The sequence below is a fragment of the Vanessa cardui genome, chromosome 23 (assembly GCF_905220365.1).
Source record: "Vanessa cardui chromosome 23, ilVanCard2.1, whole genome shotgun sequence".
Classification (NCBI taxonomy): domain Eukaryota; kingdom Metazoa; phylum Arthropoda; class Insecta; order Lepidoptera; family Nymphalidae; genus Vanessa; species Vanessa cardui.
The window spans coordinates 7,667,232-7,686,905 of record NC_061145.1 but is presented as its reverse complement, the minus strand read 5'-3'; the positions used below and the strand labels follow the sequence as shown (position 1 = coordinate 7,686,905).

Genomic DNA, 19,674 nt, shown 5'->3' with positions numbered 1-19,674 from the left:
ACACACATGTATATAAAGATATATACTAATATGACACACAGGTGAGATCATCGCTGATATTTAAAAGTCAATGTCAATTGTCAATTTTATGAATATTGTCAAAACACAAAACATTTAAGCACTATTTATTATAATTATTATAAGATTTTCTTATAATTATATTTACTACTTAATAGATCTTATAATAAAAGATGGGTTTGTTTGGTAAATCTCCTGAGCGAAATCCAAAAGAGATGGTATGTTACATTTGAACATTTGAATTCTTACAATAATTATGGTGTAAAGTTCTTAAGGTGAAATACTTAATGCGATTTCATTTTCTATGCTGCTATTTTAGGTGAACGAATGGTCCCATAAGATACGTAAAGAGGGTTATAATTTGGATAGACAAATTAGAGGTACTTTCGAATGCATATTAAATTAAAATGTATCAATAAGCTCTAAAAGAAAATGTTGTTCATATCGTAATTATACTTATTGGTTTTAAGCAATTCAAAGGGAAGAGGAAAAAATTAAGAAATCGTTGAAGGAGGCTGCTGCGAAAAACGACAAACAAGTTTGTACAATATTAGCTAAGGAGATTGTAAGATCAAGGAAGACTATTAGTAAAATATACACAAGCAAAGCACATCTGAATTCAGTGCAAATGCAAATGAAAAACCAATTAGGTAAAGTAACATTGAATATATTTATTATAATAAAACAAGTCTTGAGCCAATTTATAATTTAGTAATTTGTTGTAATATGTAAATTTGTCAATTGAATAACACCTTTTTTTGAATATAGAATCCTTTTCCGTTATCCCTTCTACTGTAGAGGTGAAAAAAACACAGAATGTCTATGTAGTAAAATAATTAAAAATTGAATATCATTTCATTCTCAGTTGACGTACATACATTGTATGAGAGATTTTGATAATTGTAAAAATGACAAGATATTTTTATTCTCAATTTCAGCAACACTAAGAGTGGCGGGATCACTACAAAAGTCAACTGAGGTATGTGTATATATTAAGGTCATAAATTCAACTATTTTAAATATAAGCTGTTATTTGTGCCAATACAGCTTGTTTCAAAAACAGCACATGGGGTATTTAAGATGACTTAAATTTGATAATTTTAATAGCAAGACTAAACCAAAAATTACGATATCAGGTATACTGGAATTTTTGGAATTGAAATCAAAAATAACAAATGTTTTAATATTGGTTAATACACATTTGTGTCGTAAATATAGAAAAATGTCCCAAGGCCAAGGGCATTTTTTTATCACACTATGTTTAAACCTTGGTGACACTGCCAGTATACATTTTTTGGTGGGGCATTAATACTTTGTATTATTGGGTTCCAACTTAAAATGTGATTGAGCCAGCCCACAGGGGACATAAAATCTTACTTGCCAAGATTGGGGATTTTTCCTAATAACTTTTATACAGTACTGATGTAAATTGGTGGTCTTGATTGTTATATGATTGGCAAATGTGTCACACATCAATTGGTGTATTTGTCAGGCTGCCTACCTGTAAAAAAACAATTTTCATGACTCCAGGTGATGCAAGCAATGCAGGCATTACTTCGATTGCCAGAAATAGCGCATACCATGCAAGAGTTGAGTAAGGAGATGATGAAGGCTGGTATCATTGAGGAAATGCTGGATGAGACCATGTCCAGTATGGAGGATGAAGAGGAAATGGAGGAAGCGGCACAGAGTGAAGTTGATAAGGTTTGAAAATTAATAATTACCTTTTAAAATTAGAGATGACAAATAAGAAATCTTGTGGGCAGGGTCGTGTTTTTCTAGCTTCAAAAACTTAAGGCTTACTTTAGAGGGCCCTCTGACTCGACGGCACTGGTGCACTGCGCCACATGCCCTTTTTTTTCTCGCTGAAAAACGCATTACGCGCTTCCCCCACGTGATGGAAAGTGGGGGGGTGTGTGGGACTCCCCGGAGCCCTGGACGCCGAGTGCGCCCAAGTACGCCGGGTTAACCCCCCAAAAAACCAGCGGTACCCTCTCCGTCTTTCGATGGACGCCACGGGATCGCTTACGCATGCTACCGTGACGCTGCGCCAACCTGCCCTACGATGGGTGAATTAAAAAAGTAACCAATATCCTTACCCAGGACTCAAACTATCTCTAGACCAAATTTAATCTAAATCATTTCAGCAGTTTAAGCATGAAGAAGCAACAGACAGACTTTCGAATTTATTACATTAGATTGTGTGATATGTATGTTTATCATAAAAATGCTGTACTTTATAACAATGCTCTTGAGACATTAAAGGTTATATACAGGGTTATTATTGGTAACTCGACTTATATACGTTAGGAGGTGTTAGGGGTGCCTATTTGCAATAATTTTAACCCCCTCCAATAATTTTAGTCACCCCTAACGGATGTACGTCGAGTTACCAATAACCCTGTATATTTGAATTTTGATCTGCCTGATATGGTTTATAGCAGATATATCAGATATTCTGTCTCAAATCCATCTACCGTGCTAAATTAGAGCAGCGTGGTGGTATAAGCTCAACAACCACTCTCACCGACCAACAATATGTCCATATCAGGAGAGGAGATCTATACAGATCAGTAAAATAAATATATGGAAGCAAAGCAGGCTGATACTGTGATGGTTGCTTTAATACATATTAGTTATATATATTATATACATAGTTATATATAATAATATACTTTATTGTACACCACAGTAACAGAGTAATTTAACAATAAAAAATGAAATATATACAAAATAAAAGTAGATGCACAATAAGGCGGTCTTATCGCTAGGTAGCGATTTCTACCAGACAACCTTATGGGCTTAAAAACACAGTCTTGATTTCAGAGAAGGGTGGTGTCACATGTTATATATATAATGTTTAATGTATATTAAATAATAATTATCATATAATATACATACACATATTCATACAAAAATATATAAATATATACTTACTTATATATATATATATATTCTTCAGGTTCTTTGGGAGCTAACTCAAGGTCAACTCGGAGAGGCTCCAGCTCCTCCGACCGCAGTCGGCGCTCCCTCTACAAGCAAGGAGCCAGAGGTGACCGAACCTGATGAAAGTGAATTGGACGAAATGCAATCAAGACTACAGGCCTTAAGATCTTAAGAATAGCTTTAAAAGGTACTTACTACTGGTTAATATGATTATTTATATTTATTTATTTATTTATTTATATTTTGGAAACAAACAGTGCTATTAATAATTATAAATGTTGTACATAATTAATTCTTAAACCAAAACAATTAATACATAAATAATTTTCAGAGTGTGGAAAGCATATTAATAATCACTATTATAAATTATACATTATCATTATAAATATTAAAATTAAAACTTTAAATTAAATATTATTGCAATATACAGTTAGGTTAGGTGAGTATGTATTATATGTCTTAATAGGCTCAAATGTGAGAATTCTGTTGGGGGTTAATACGTCTAAGTAAGGCTATAACTAATACAAATTGTATCTATTTTTTTCTATTTTATCGTTCAATTACTATATTTATTATTATTCAATGTTAGTTCATAAGTAGGCCCAGCCAGAAATAAGGAATTAAAGCATCAAGGTTGAATGCACCATTACCGATGCTGGCAAATTCTATTAAAAAAATAGCTGGATGGATAAACGTCAAAATAATCTTTACTCAAGGAGACTTTTGAGTCGTCGATCGATCGATTGAATTAATGTAATTAAATTATTTGTAGAGATCTAAGGAGAAGAACCAGCAAATAACAGAAGGTTACTCTTTTTAGTAATTATTAACGATAATAGTAATCACACGTTTAATCATCTTTATAACCTTGTAGAGTAAATGGTTTGTCAAAAAGGTGTGTAAAAATACTTATTTTTTATTATCTATCTAACATTCTGTACTGAAAAATCACTTGATAATAAATATTGTTTTAATATCAACTTATAACATAATAGTTATCGCCCGCGATTTTGCTTAAATATTTTTTTTTTCTTCTATTAAGAGCTTTGTCGCTATGCGACTATGTCGCCCTGTTATTAAGCATTTATATTAATTCAGCTTCTTTGTACACTTTCAAACAATTTGTACAATTTATTTTCGCTTAAATTATAGGGTTTAGTCATCAGCATAATAATGTAGCTTATGTCCTCAGAGTTAAAACATGCCTCAAACAGAATTTTAGTAAATTCTCGTTATTGTTTTAACAGTGGAAGAACAACAGGTAGTTATTCTACAATTAATCTTCCCAATTAAGTTCCCAATTACTATTCACAATTAAGTTCCCAAGGTTGGTGGCAGATTGACGATGTAAGGAATACTTAGTATTTTTACAGCGTCATTATCTATTGGTGATGGTGACCACTTACCATCAGGTGGCCCATATGCTCGTCCGCCAATCAATACCATAAAAAAGATAGACATTCAGAGTTACTTTCGCATTTATAATATTAGTGTAGAATGTCATGTCATTCAGTCTTGATACTTGGTGTGAGTGAGCAGGAATTGTTATGTCATAAGTTTATCCTCACTTGTATTTTCGCAGTCAGAGTAAGAAAACCTTCGTCAGTTTTCAAATTAATTCCTTTATTAAGTCTTAAGCTCTTAGTACCTTTTGAATCTAAACATCGAATATTAGCGACGCGAAATGTCGTTCTCGATCGATGAAGCAGATTATCGCTCATACTGAGCACACGAAAATAGATCATTTGGTGGTAGGGCTCTGTGCAAGCCCGTTTGGGTAGGTACCGCCCACTCATCAGTTATTCTACCGCCAAATAACGGTACTCAGTATTGTTGTGTTCCGGTTTGAAGGGTGAGTGAGCCAGTGTAACTACAGGCACAAGGGAAAAACGTCTTAGTTCCCAAGGTTGGTGGCACATTGACGATGTAAGGAATAGTTATTATTTCTTACAGCGTCATTGTCTATGGGCGATGGTGACCACTTACCATCAGGTGGCCCATATGCTAGTCCGCCAATCTAAACCATAAAAAAAAGATCTTAAGGTGACGAACTTTTTCTTACCAATGCTGTCACTATCTCTATCAAAATAATCAGTACTATTGATTACTCGTTTGATAAAGATAGAAGTTGTAAAAAGATTATCAGATTGGCTTTTATTGTTTAATATTCATTTGTCCACAGAAATACAAGGAGTTGCCGCAACTTCTGTTCGAAGATAAATAAAATGCCTTTTACTAATTTTATAAATGTTGCAATTGTCTTCACTATATGTTTAATGTTATCGTAGAATATACATATATTTATATTAAGATATGATGATAAAATATTCTGATGTGTATTTATTAATTTATATAAAAATAAATTAGACCTTTAAAGTACAAGTTATACTTAAAAATCAATCATAACTTTTATGTGCAAATAAATCATTTTTCACTTCATTAGCTTTGCACACATAAGCATTAAAATTTTCGCTTCAGATATTTATTTAAACCATTATTCGATAACTTGCTACTTGTTATACACTGCTGATATTAAGTGGGGAATCCTTACTGTTTGTGTTTACTGCAAACATTTTATACACACCTATCTAAATATTGAGATAATAATGCAGGCAGCATATCAGCAACAGTCACAATGCTAGCAGAAATATGAACAAAGAAGGATATGAAAAAAAGTATTTATACATGTGTATATAACAGAATGAACGGTGTGTCAACGCATAAAGGACGAACCAATACAATCCCTCATAGTGGAGATGGAGATCTATTCCTTTACTATTTAAAAAATGTACTTATGACACCTTTTCATGGAATTAATATGATTCATTTTATAATTAATTCAAAATTATAACACTTTTAAAACTTATAATTTTTGGATTTTTAGTAATTTAACCTCAGTTGTTCCCTTAGATCCTTTCAATCTTTACAAGAATTAAAGTTATTCACAATTTGATAAAAAAAATATATTTGCCGATTTTTTTATTGACCGTACCTTTTTTTCTTAACATATTCATGTTCATTCTGACAAAAAATTCTCAAGATTACTTTAATTTAAAATGCCTTGTCTCAGCCCATTTATTATTATAATCATTAAAATGAAATATTCGTTTTATTTTCAGTTTAAGCTATATAGATAGCAGTTATTTTTCATCAGAGTCTATTTTATGAAAAATAAGTGTTCATGTCTTGACCATTCCCCGGGAATCCCCGTTTTAATGAAGCTGATCTCTACCAATCAATTGACAACAATATGGCAAGAAAATTGTGTTACCGTTATTTCTAAGCAATGTACTCTGTTCAACTTTATCACATTAATCAGTTATCATTAAGAGTATTACTATTTCTAAGATAACGAACAGTAATTTATTAATATGAAGTTTCATTACGTCACAGCTCGAATATACTGAAGACCGCTAAAGTACCTAGCAACTTAAAAATACGATATGACATAGTATTACTTTTACCTATATATATTATGTAAAGTGTAAATAAAATTTACATATTAATAAATGCTATAATATTTCATATTATAATGTTCTTTTATTAAGAGTGTTTTTCATATTGTTCTTGGTATGTTTGTTTGTATATATTATATATCTTTTACCCCACAGCATGAACAATAATTAATACACTGTATGGTATGAGTAATTCCTATACTTTGGTATAGAGGAGATCACAACACATACTTTTTAATAACAAACAGTGTTTCTAACGTCGCTGGCGAGTTCTATAAGTAAAGTAAAAAAGTAGTAAAATAACAGCCTGTAACACACACACACATATATATATATAGTGGTGCTTGCCTGGATTTGAACCCGAAATCATCGGATAAGATGCACGCGTTCTATCCCCTGGGCCATCTCAGCTCATTCTATAAGTATACAGGAAAAACTGGAAACGAGGCTTTTGTACAGCAGTGAGTCTTGAATATTTTTGAATTTATTAACTTGGTGGTAGGGCTTACTTGGTGGTAGGGCTTTGTGCAAGCCTGTCTGGGTAGGTACCACCCACTCATCAGTTATTCTACCGCCAAATAACAGTACTCAGTATTGCTGTGTTCCGGTCTGAAGGGTGAGTGAGCCAGTGTAACTACAGGCACAATGGACATAACATCTTAGTTCCCAAGGTTGGTGGCACACTGACGATGTAAGGAATAGTTAATATTTCTTCCAGCGTCATTGTCTATGGGCGATGGTGACCACTTACCATCAGGTGGCCCAAATGCTCGTCCGCCAACGATTTCGTCGTTAAGATTTTGGGTAAATTGAATTTGAAAGAGCTACTATAGCAAACGACATGGAAGTTTTAATTAAATATTTTTTGTATCTGTATTCTAAATTATTCCTTCATTGGAAAGGATTTAAAGTCACCAACATTAATTTGTTTACTATTTGTGTAAGGAAATAAATAAAAAGACTTATTCTCGAATATTTATAAATATAATTCAAATAATACTTTAAACATTGCTTATAAATAATATCAAATATTACACATATCACAGTTAGTTACAACATCTTGGAGGACAAGTCGAGTTCCATCTGCAGGTCTTGTATGGACTCCTTCTTCAGAAGCGGCTTTCTATCATTCTCCTTTGCTTTCTTCGGATGTTTTTTCTTTGTATGCCTACAAAATAATAAAAATTCTACCTTTATATGCCTATTAGATTAATCTCTAAGTGCAAAATAATAAAAGATAAAACTATCAATAACTATATAAAGATATATCGTATCTTATAAATAATATTCCATTTACAAATTATTAAAAAACTGTATTATCCTATATTGAGGTGGAAAATGGTTAGTGCTTATATAATATATTAAGGGTAAATACTCTTAACTTGTTAAAAATACACACATAACTTTAGTGTGCCAGTATTATTTCCGCTTTATTATATTACACTAAACTTTGATTAAATAAAGCACTATTATGGAGCTTTTACTGACATTTTTATTTTATTTTTTTACCACTTTGACTTATTATGTTTTTAGAGATATAATGCAATATACACAAATGTCAATAAAAAAAAATGTTAGTATCATTAACATTTTGAGCTTTTAGGGGATTCCTTTATTTTTTAAATTTATAATTAAATTTTCCTCTCAGCGGTTTAATCAATTAATATTCAATCAATATGAGACAACATCACATAATTAATCTGATCCGAATGTAAGTAGCTAACGCACTTGCGTTATGGAAATCAGAAGTAACGTACCACAAACACCCAGACCAAAGACAACATAGAAAACTAATGGTAATCTACGTCGACTCGGCCGGGAATCGAACCCGGGACCTCAGGACCTACCCATGAAAACCGGTGTACACACCACTCGACCATGGAGGTCGTCGAATTTGAATCGACGAAATATTCGAAAACGGATTTACGGATTTGAATCGCGTATATTAATTATTTTTGACATCCCGACGTTTCGAGCACTTTACAGCGTTCGTGGTCACGGGTAGCCAGCCAGGTTAGTTTACCCGTAATATACGCGATTCAAATCCGTTATAACTAGTTTTATTTCAATGTTTAATCGCGAAAATTTAAGACGACTTTAAGGTTATTTGAGAGCTGTCAGCTGTCACCTGTTGACGACTCCGTCGGGCATATCCATCATTCGGATGATGAGCGCCTGGTCTGACGAGTCCAGCGGCGCCACCGAGATGTCGCGAACGGCGCGGAACTTGCCGCAGTTGTTCAAATGCTCGTTCTCCAACCGGAAGAAGTTCCAGATGAAGCGTCTGGGGCAGGGTTACACGTGAAAATGACCATTTGAATATGACCTCGGTTGATAACGTACTGATAGTACAGCGTTCGTTGTTATCAATTAAATAACACAATAAAAAAAAGTAGAGGTACATCCAAACAGTAGTTAAAACATAGTTACTTTTCCTTTAAATTATGCCTCTAATAACAGACAGAATAAATAAATTTAAAAACTTTGAATATGATTAAATAGCGAGAAATAAAATTGAATGTGAATTAAAAAAAAATAAATAAAGTAATATAAAACCGTATATAATAGAAAGAGAAAGTTCAAAAGAGGGGGACAGATAACCATAACGCTTTTTCGTCGCGTGACAATTACTGTCAGTACTGTAAAAATAGCTGCGTTCATATATATATTTCTTATTAATACAATATACATGAAAAGTCCATTTCATTAAAAAGATTATTAATATTAGTGTCTTATAGTAAAGTAAAATTTATAAGGGATATACTTAGATTTCAAAAAAATTAATAAATAAACAAGTTAGCCAATTCACATGATGACACAGCATATATGGCAGAGCAGAAAAATAACGAATCTCTTAAGATACTTCCTATACAGTACCTGAACACTTCCAACGGCGCCAGTATGGACACCATCGTTTCGCTGCTGACGATTTTATTCTCAGTGAGGAAGAATGAAGGCGCCCATATAAACCGTAGAACCAAATCTTCTATTATCGCGAAATAATAGAACTGGGAAGAAAAAACTAAAGTTAGTTCGTTCATATCCCACTGCTGGGCTAAGGTCTGATCACATGATGTTACTGCACTGTGGATTGGTGAATACTATAATTGGTGTTAGACTTTCACCCGACTATATATGTTATAAAGACATTTAATTTTGGTTCTGTAAATAAACCGTCCAATATTGCTTTAAAGCGGCCCGGCTTCGCACGGGTGCAATACTGACACTAAATCTACTACAGAATTTGTTTAATTAAGAAATTGCTTTACATTAGTTTAGATTGAAATCTACACAACTTTACCATCATCTTTATAACTTTATTTTATGTTATTCTATCTACACATATAATAAATTGCAGTGTCTGTTTGTGAAATTAAAATAACCTGTTTTTACTAATTGCATCTTTATGTATACGCAGTACTTGCACTAAATGAGCATTACTTCAATTTGTTTGTCTATCTGTTTGTTTCGGCAAATCTCTGGAACATTAGGAACCATTTTGACGGGATTATCACCGGCAGTAACCTTATGTAATAAGGAAAAAAGGCTACACGAGTACATTTTAAGACAGTGAAATATTCAAACTCACCCCAGGACTGTAAACGATCTCGTCCCGCAAGAAGCTGTTCTCCGCAGACGGGCCCACACTCAGCAGTCCCCAATCCATCTTGACGTCCCAAGTGTACGTGTATGTGGACGATATGAACTGACAGGCGAGCCACGTGTACAGGAACGGGTTGTCGTATGGGTTCTCGTAACTGTCTATGAATATTGGAAATACGACTTCATATATTTTATTACTGACGAATTTCAATATTTTGGTGATAAAAATTCATATTAACTGACAAATTTCAATATCTTGATAGTAAAATAGCAGATAAAAACAAAAGAAAATCGTCGACGTCCAACGATACTAGACAATAGAAATGATTATTAAAATTAAAAAAATGTATAATTAATTAATTAAGCTTAGATTTTAGTTTATAGTTGTTGGTTCTTCATGCACTTTATTTAAACTAAAATGTATTTAAACCAAAATGTTAACTTAGTGATTACATGCACTCTGTTACTATTTCAGCATGAAGTGGTTGCCTGTAACTGAGGTAGCACATAGCATCTTAATTGTATTAATTTAAATGGCTGTATTTGTGTATACTTTGTTGGCGATCCAATAAATAAATAAATAAAAAATATATATCGGAAGAAGTGGCAGAATATTGTTTACATTTTAAATAGTTTCTTAAATTGTACATTTAATGTATTCGTTTAAATCTTACTAATACATTCAAAGTTACTATTATAATATTGCATCATATGTCACGACCAATCATTGGAGGAAAGTCGAGGCGCCATCTTAACTTTTAAGCGGGAACGACCAATGAGAGTCGATGATAGTTTCTAAACGGATTTTCTTGGCGGGAAATTCGTTATTTAGACTGACAGTTAGTTGTAAGAATGGCGGATCTAGATCGAGGTGAATCATTGGAAAAATTAATAATGAATAATATTTTGTTAAATGGTCAGTCCGGCGTCACGAACGAAATACTCGAATGTTTGATTGACAAATACATACGACGTATACATTTTTAATATCGTACGTAAAATAAAATTATATTTTAATCAAAGAGTACAAAAGTAACAACACTACAAACTCTACTAGCCTACTTGTATATACTTATGTATAACATGACAACAACATCCACAACAGATTATAAATTTCGCACTAATAAGTTAAGGCTTCCTCCCCCTTTGTGGAGAAGTTTTTTGAGTATATTCCACCACGCTGTTCCAATACTGGTTGGTGAAATACACAAGTGGCAGAACTTCTATGAAATTAGACGCATGCAGGTTACCTCACGGTGTTTACCTTCATCGCTGAGCTCGAGATGAATTATAAACACAAATTAAGCACATGAATATTCAGCGGTGTTTGTCTGGGTTTGAAACCACAATCATCGGTTAAGATGCACATATTCTAACAACTGGGCCGTGTCGACTGTCGACTCTTAATAAGAAGTACTCAGTATTGTTGTGTTCCGGTCTGAAGGGTGAGTGAGCCAGTGTAACTACAGGCACAAGGGACATAGCATCTTAGTTCCCAAGGTTGGTGGCACATTGACGATGTAAGGAATAGTTAATATTTCTTACAGCGTCATAGTCTATAGGCGATGGTGACCACTTACCATCAGGTGGCCCATATGCTCGTACGCTTTGGCGTATATAGTTTGCTATACCATAAAAAACAAAATGAACCTTTCAACAACCACCGACTATAACTCACCACTATAAACGGCTCGTAGCGTTGAAAACAAAACGACGAAGAAAGTCGTGGAGTACTTCCCGGCGTTCACGAGATGCGGGAAGGCCTCCTTACTGTCCCTGTACCGGCGCAGGCACTGCCAGAACCTCGTCCACGCGGGAATTATATTCACAGCGGCCCGCGTGAAGATGAACCATTTCGTTGACTCGAATGTCGCTGTTCGTACAAATAATTCAATTCAATAGGCTATTTGACAATGCGAAAAATAAATTGTGAATTATTGTTATCAGTGTAGATTATGAGTTTAAAATTAGTTATTTATTAACGAAACTTGAAAATAATACTTAATTTATTCAAAAATCAATAAATAAATTTGCAATTTTTCAAACGTTTGTCACGTGACACAAAACGCTCCTGATTGGCCGGGCTTATGATGAAGTCACTTTCTTGTAAACCATGCTTTTCTACTATATGTACCACAGATTAAAATACAACAAAGTGACGTCACCGACCCCATTGCAGCGCCATATTGTCCATGTAGCGTTTTCGCGCGTTATTTAAATATGGAATTTTAAATTATGATATTTTTCGGCAAATATGTACTAGAATTAAAAAAAATATTTTTTACTGGGTTCCTTAACCTCTACTTAATAATATAAAATGGATTTAAAAAAACAGTCAAATAGCCTATTTCAAAAAGGTGTAACTACTGATTGTTTTTCATAGGAATACATTCGTTTATTTATTGGGTGGGCTTCGTGCATGTATGGTACCACTCAATGGTTACATATTCTATCGCCCAACAGCAATACTATTGCTGTGGTCCGGTCTCAAAAGTATGCCAGTATATCTACAGGTACAAGGGACATAACGTGGGAGGGCTGTTTAGTGTTCAAGGTTACTTAAATTAGGCATGTGCTAATTTCACATAATCAATGTTACATTTTCATAGCCCTTTTTTTTCTCGCTGGAAAAACGCATTACGCGCTTCTCCCACGTGATGTAAAGTGGGGGGGAGGGTGTAAGACTCCCCGGAGCTTTGAACGCAGAGTGCGCCCAAGCACGATGGGTTTACCCACTAAAAAACCAGCGGTACCCTCTCCGTCTTTCGGCGGACGCCACGGGATCGCTTACGCATGCTACCGTGACGATATTTTCATAGCTCTAAATAGTAGTAAAAATATTAGGTTCAACTGTCTTGTCGCTTTTTCTTATTAAGACCGAGGTACTTAATCGGTAGCGTCGGCAAAAACTTGCTTATGGAAATATTGAATGTCGAAACTTATCATTTCAATTATTTATTGTTGAAACAAAAATGGCCGAGCAAATTTGCCACCTGATGATATCACAGGCCTTATGAGTTCATTGACATTATGACACATCAAACGATACCATACACGCGAAAAATCTTATGATCTAAGATGTTATGTCCCGTCTGCTATGACACCCGATATTGGCTCAAAACCTGCACAAAATATGTATTCATCAAATGATCTCACAGTTAACAGTGAACCAGTCAGCTCCAGCTATATAGAAGGCGATTAAGTAATGGAAGTCTAGGAAGGCAAACGTGAAGGAATTCCACTGATCCGCCAGCCAGAAGTCAGCGAATAGCACCGGCATGAATGGAGCCGCTAAGATACGACCCTGGAATACCCAAAATATATTAGACTTATTGATATGACATATTATTATTGAACACAACAGAAAATCAAAATATACTTTATTCAAATGGGCTTTTACAAGCACTTTTGAATCGTCGTTTAATATAATTAAGTGAAGCTACAAATACAATAAATAAAAAAGAATCATAATAAAATTTTAGTTTTAGAATAAACTTTGTCACTGAAACGTCACATGTTTAAGGAATTTTTAATAAATTTATATTTAAATAAAACTAATGGTTATAGCAAAAAAAAATACAAGTAAATAAGTTTCGAATATTGTTAAAGCGTTACATCTTTAAATTGATAAATCTTTCATTTAGAGTGTTCTAGGTACCCAAGTCGCTTCAAATTAACGAAATATGCCAGACGATTCACGAAATATTTATTATAAATAAAGGAACTCACACATATCTTCAGAAACCAGAATCTCGCTTCATGCCTAAAAACCCTCAGAGGGTTCATTAAAAACACTAACATTATTATCACCAACGCCAGCGGATTCACGAAAGGCGGTATACTTAAACTTGCACTATATATAAAACTTAGAATACTAAGTGCCCATACGACACCAAAAATCGAAGCTAATTCCATCAGATGCTGTTCTGACAGATGTTTCCGAGGATCCAGCTCGAATATGAGAACGTGGTTGACACCGGATGATCGCCATCCGTAAACATTTATGCCGATCAAAAATATAAATTCAACTAATAGAAATGGACCACGGTATAGTCTGAAGGCGGTTTTGAAATACTCCGTGCCTCCTTCGTGGAACAGGGCTGAAACAAATATATTCAAGTTAATTATAATACAAATAAATACACCCTTAATCATTTACATGAGAACTTTTTTTTACCCTACATGACGGCTGAAAAATATACAAGTCAAAATAAAAAAGATGGCTACTGTACTAATCCTGACCGAGGTGACATGAATGTAAGAAGTATTTTTTTTGTTGAATTACGTTCGATCCTTTAGGTGATTCATAATACAATTTAATAGTAAAATATACGAGGTGTCGCGGAACACCCGGTTGGAACGAAGTGACCAACGCTATATATTATGTATTAAATAACAGACACAATATAATAAATATACAACGTGATTGAACGTGACAACTGTTTCGTTATCGCCGACGGTAAACTATTTAAGTTAGGACAGGATGAGTAGGATCGTTTTATTGTGTGACACCCAAGCAAGAAATTTTGGCAATTGTATCCCTAAGGGAGTGAAATAGGGACTGAAAGTTTGTATGAACCATTGTTTGTCCGTCATTTTTTAGGTTGAATACGTGATCCTTTGTTTTCGGTATACTGATTAAAAATGACTAGCTACCGATTCAAGTGTTTCTAGATCCTATACCCTAAGCGATGAAATATACACCAATTTATCATACAAGTTGGTCTTAAATCAACTTAATTTATATTATAAGGTAATCTGTAAACATATTCAACGCGAGCAAAACCGCGGACAACAGCTAATTATTGAAGTAGTTTAATTTCTATTGCGTTTTATTGTTGCATTAATCTTAAGTGTGTTATACAAATAATAAATTTCAAACGTTTGTATAAACTGCATAGTGGCATCACTATGCAAATTTAACTAATACTAGCCACGGGTTTAGATAATGGGGCTTCTATTTACGATAGTGATGTTTGGGTAGCACAATTTATGGTGTCCATAAATATAGTCTCATTTTAAACAAACAAACCGTGGTCACTTTGTTTACTGCCTATAAATTCATAGTGTATCTTGATCACATTTTACAAGATACTGTTAAATATTTATAAATGTCATATATATTTTATGATAAGATTTTTTTTTCTGAATTTATATCGTAAACAGACATCCTGTGTCCAGTAAGTCGCTATTATTGCATGATTAAAATTAGGGTCTTTTGGATAATTTATATTCGAAGCGTCAAAAAGTTTAATAAGGATTTATATATTTATCGTACATACTGGCAAAGTCATGACAGCGAAAAAAAAATTAAAAAAATATCGAAAAAAAGATATTACGAACGTGAACGACTAGACTTATATTTTGAATATAATCTGTCTGATAACGAGCTGATGCCTAACTCTTCGTTATATATTTAAAAAAATCAAGAGAATTTCAATTATTTATATGAGATTAAGTGACATCAAATCTGATGTCAGTTTTTTAAGCAGATTAGAGCTTTTTACAATCCTAATTCCTAACCAACATCATTAATGCTCACGTGCGTTTATTTATTACGCATTTACTTCTTAACTAATCAACAGATTATTATGTCATTTTTTTATTCACGTTGTTAGAAGTAATAATATCGTTTTTTAACAACTAAAATGCACCTTTATAGGGAATGAATAATATTTTTATTCAGTCCTCCAATTAAGCTGAAAACTTGTATTAGGTTAGGTTAGGAGTAGGGATGTCAATAGCTCATTAATAGGATCGATTGTGAGACTATTTACATTGCTAACCACCATAAACCGTAGCGCTATTGAGGCCTATTGATTATTTGTTTGATACCCTTTCATCTCAACTAGTCAACCGATCATCATCAAATTTTTGATATACGTTTTCAGGTCATCATAAAAGTACTTGATAGATAGAGGCTACGGACGGAAAGTAATAGTCTACGCCCAATACATTGTGTTTATTATTATTAATAAGTTGTAGTATATAATACTTGGTGATGTAGTACATACCTGATAGGATTACAGTGATGAACAAAACAATGAATGACCCAGAGAATAGTCCGACTTTGAATGTCGTCCAGGGACTCTGTTGTTCCCCGAGGGGCGGCACTCTTAGCTTCTTCATGGCTTTCTGCCTGTCTCCACCCTCGAGGTCATTGGTGACGGTAGCCTCTGTGTCGCTGATGAGTCTGTCTATATCCTTGTTGGTATAGAAGTGCGACGTTTCCACGTGTTCTGCTCTCCATTGTGCGCCGTTACTTACGTTTAATAACTGCAAATAGTACACATACATAACACAGCATCTCTACATTGGATCTTTTTAGCTACGCAACGGATTTTAATGCGTTTTTCATTAAGGCACAGACTTTTTCAAAAGGGAGGTTTATATGTATAATTCATATATATTTATATATATTAATATATTTGCAAAAAAAGCTTATCCTTTCTTGGAGTTCAAGTTTGCTTCATGCCAAATTTCATCAAATTCGGTTCAGCGGTCGTGAAAGTGCGACAGACAGTCATATATCTATATTATACATATATTACATATTAAAATATAGAAATGTAAATAGCAGACAATAGTCGAGAATTTCGATACTTCATACAACATGTGTAATTGAACAAGACGTTTGTCTTTTTATGTTTGTTCTTCTTATTGCATTAGCGTACTAGCTATAGTATGCTAATACAATATTAATGTAATACCAATACAACAGCCTGCTATTAATGTCAATTTTTACAACATCTTATAGGCGTGCCTTCTCTCATTATTTAGTTCCCTTTTTGTGTCATGTATTTACGTGTTGATAATAATGATTGGATACACGTGGCAGGTTTCCAAACAGTGCTTTCTTTCGCCACTTGCAGCCTAGGTGGCGTTCATTGCCATAATATTTTTCCGAAAATTTTCTTAAAGCATATAAACATTGCTTTGAGTGGAATTTTAAGTCAACCCATAAAATAAATCAGTATGAATAATCTATACTAATACTAGCGGCCCGTCACTGCTTCGCACGGGTGGACATAAGATTTTTTTTATATTTATATACATATTTTGTTTTTTTTCGACTTGTTTAACAATTGTCATTCTATTTCGACTTATTTACACAAAAGCCTTAATAAATTATATACCCTAACCTTCCTTAGGAATCCCTCTGTCTATTAGTGAATAGCGCATGAAAATCCTCTCTCACTCTCTCTCTCTCTCTGATTGTTGTCTGTAGATCAGTTGTTCTTTCATGGATAAGCTACTGAACTTAGTTTAACGAAATTTGATATGAAGAATGCTCAAACTCCAAGGAAGGTAACAGGCTACTCTTTTATACCTAACAAGATTATCAACCCATAGCTAAGCCACAGGAAACAACTTTTAAAGTATACATAAGAATATGTTGTTAGATTTAATCCTGAGATACAATTTTGAAATCCTTTAAGGTTCCTTTCAAATCCTCTTTTGCATATAGTATCAAATATTTCGTAAATAATTTGTTTTACATTAATTATCTCACTACTATTATAAATGTGAAAGTTTCAATGGATAGATGTTTGTAAGTTAATCATGCGCAAATGGCTGAATTGGTCTGAATGAAATAAGGCATGGTCATATATGTATAAGATATCTGAACTAATACATAAATTTTTAATTGATTAGGCAAATGGTAAATTATAGTTTAAATTTTACTCCCAATGCTTATGCCTTTTAGTTCCAGGCAACAATATTATAGCAAACTTAACTTACCTTATCATGTTTCTTTAAAATTTTCCTAAAACCCGTGTAGTTTAAGTTCTGATAATTTTGTAGTAGTATCAAGCTAAGGTAAAATTCACTGAAGGCAAGCTTGAGTTCCTGTACTTTCCTGCGCGGTATGGCTTTCTTACTGTCACCACTGCCTTTGGGTTTCATTGTGTCAAAACGTGATTTGAGCTCACTTTGTAATGTGGCATACTTTCTTGTTGCCTCAGCCAATTTTTCTATATATAAAAAAAAAGATTTTATTACAGATAAAAAAAGCTCGAAATTATTAGCCAATTTGTGTTTATTTAAAAACACATACCAGAGTAGAAAGTATTAATTTTCTTCAATTCTAGGTCACAGTAATGAAAAAAAGTTTCATCAAAATTGGCAAAATGCCTAGAAAGCACTTCTGGTTCCACATTCTCAGCTGATGGTGCTTCTTCAACAGCTGTGTAGAGCATTGCTTTCATTTCCTAAATAGATAGACAACATGATAATTTGACCATTAAAATTTAAAAAAAAAAAACTTGATTGTTATTTTAAGGTAGTATTACATCTGTATCAAAAAAAAAATGTTTTGGTACATTTAGAATTACATATATATATATATATATATATATTTTTTTTTTTTTCTAATGGAAATTAAAAATATTAGAAAAATATATGTAATTCTAAATGTACCAAATACTAACTACTGTACAATTATATATACAATTAAATTAGAAATATAATATGTACAATGTGTTTGTTTTTTAAATTTATTAATACATGTTAATATAATATAAAATAAGGCAAAATATTAAAAAAAAAATCCTAATTACGTTATTATTGAATGAAATAATGTTTCTAGTATATATATCATTATAAATAAAAAGCATACAAAAAGATTGATTGTTATTCTTATCACCTAATACACAATAGATCATTTCACAGTTAATCAATGTCATTCTGCACTTATTGCAATAACAGACATGTGACAAACTGAGACATCTGTATCATATTAATATATATCATTTGATCTCTATTTATTAAAAGAAAACTTTGTAATTTTTATTTATTTATTTTCAATTTTTTTTTTTTTTTGTTAGGCCCAAGGTAAAGTCTGTACCTCATAATTTATATATTGTTTCCGCCACTCCGGAGTTATGTGGGCACTAAGATGTTCAGCGAACTTCATTTTTTATGTTTCTGCTACTCCGTCCGCGTCTTGACTCAATGGACAACGAGAAAACACTGCATCTAAAGTAACTTCTTATGTACACAAGTTGATAACGATTAAACTACACTATTACAAATATAGCCGAAATATTGGAATGATTTATTTCTCCTAAATAATATATTTGTATTTAAAAATATAACAATTTTCTATAAATCGACAACACCTATAAGTAAGGCAATTATATTAGAAAAATTAGATAAAAATTAAGTAAAACACTGTACACAACTAATCCGTATAATAAGACATTGACACTGATTGTTGCCTGTCTCTGACATGACTCATGTCAGTGTCTGTCTATTTATGCCCTGCGGTGAAGCAGGATAAAAAAAAAAACTTTTTTTAACGGATTAACTGTTATGAATGGAAATATTCTTCACCAGATCACTTAAGGAAAATAAGGTTAGAGATTAGAATATAGGAACTCGTTTTATGCATGAGAAAGATAATTAACGTTTTCCAGAATATATATTTTACATGTAGCAATAATTTTTCGAAATAAATGGTATTTTACACAACAAAATATTTCTTCTCTATCTTAAAAGTAAACCAAACAATAAAAACGTTTTATGATTCTTTATATACACGTTTCTTTTCTAAGTATAGTTAACAACGGCATTGAGAATTGCGAGGTGAAAATGCAATACTAAAAAAGTAAAAAATAAAAAGTAGGTCAAGATATTGTTACTATTAAAA

At 33.0% G+C, this 19,674-nt stretch overlaps 2 protein-coding genes across 2 annotated transcripts; one reads left to right on the top strand and one right to left on the bottom strand.

Annotated features, from left to right (window-relative positions):
- The first annotated feature begins 45 nt into the window (after positions 1 to 45).
- On the top strand, positions 46 to 5,597 carry LOC124539793 (charged multivesicular body protein 3). Its single transcript, XM_047117149.1, has 7 exons — positions 46 to 236; positions 338 to 398; positions 489 to 668; positions 957 to 997; positions 1,549 to 1,722; positions 2,981 to 3,148; positions 5,145 to 5,597. The coding sequence occupies exons 1-6, from the start codon at positions 192 to 194 to the stop codon at positions 3,134 to 3,136; spliced, it is 657 nt and encodes a 218-aa protein (XP_046973105.1). The 5' UTR covers positions 46 to 191; the 3' UTR covers positions 3,137 to 3,148; positions 5,145 to 5,597.
- A 1,787-nt stretch (positions 5,598 to 7,384) lies between these two features.
- LOC124539808 (xenotropic and polytropic retrovirus receptor 1) lies at positions 7,385 to 19,243 on the bottom strand. The gene is made up of 11 exons (XM_047117165.1): positions 18,871 to 19,243; positions 18,082 to 18,235; positions 17,766 to 17,998; positions 16,037 to 16,298; positions 13,752 to 14,122; positions 13,179 to 13,326; positions 11,701 to 11,895; positions 10,009 to 10,181; positions 9,297 to 9,427; positions 8,548 to 8,703; positions 7,385 to 7,587 (listed from the first exon to the last, which is right to left on the bottom strand). Exons 1-11 carry the CDS (start codon positions 18,937 to 18,939, stop codon positions 7,470 to 7,472), a joined length of 2,010 nt encoding a protein of 669 aa, XP_046973121.1. The 5' UTR covers positions 18,940 to 19,243; the 3' UTR covers positions 7,385 to 7,469.
- Between the last annotated feature and the right edge of the window lie 431 nt (positions 19,244 to 19,674).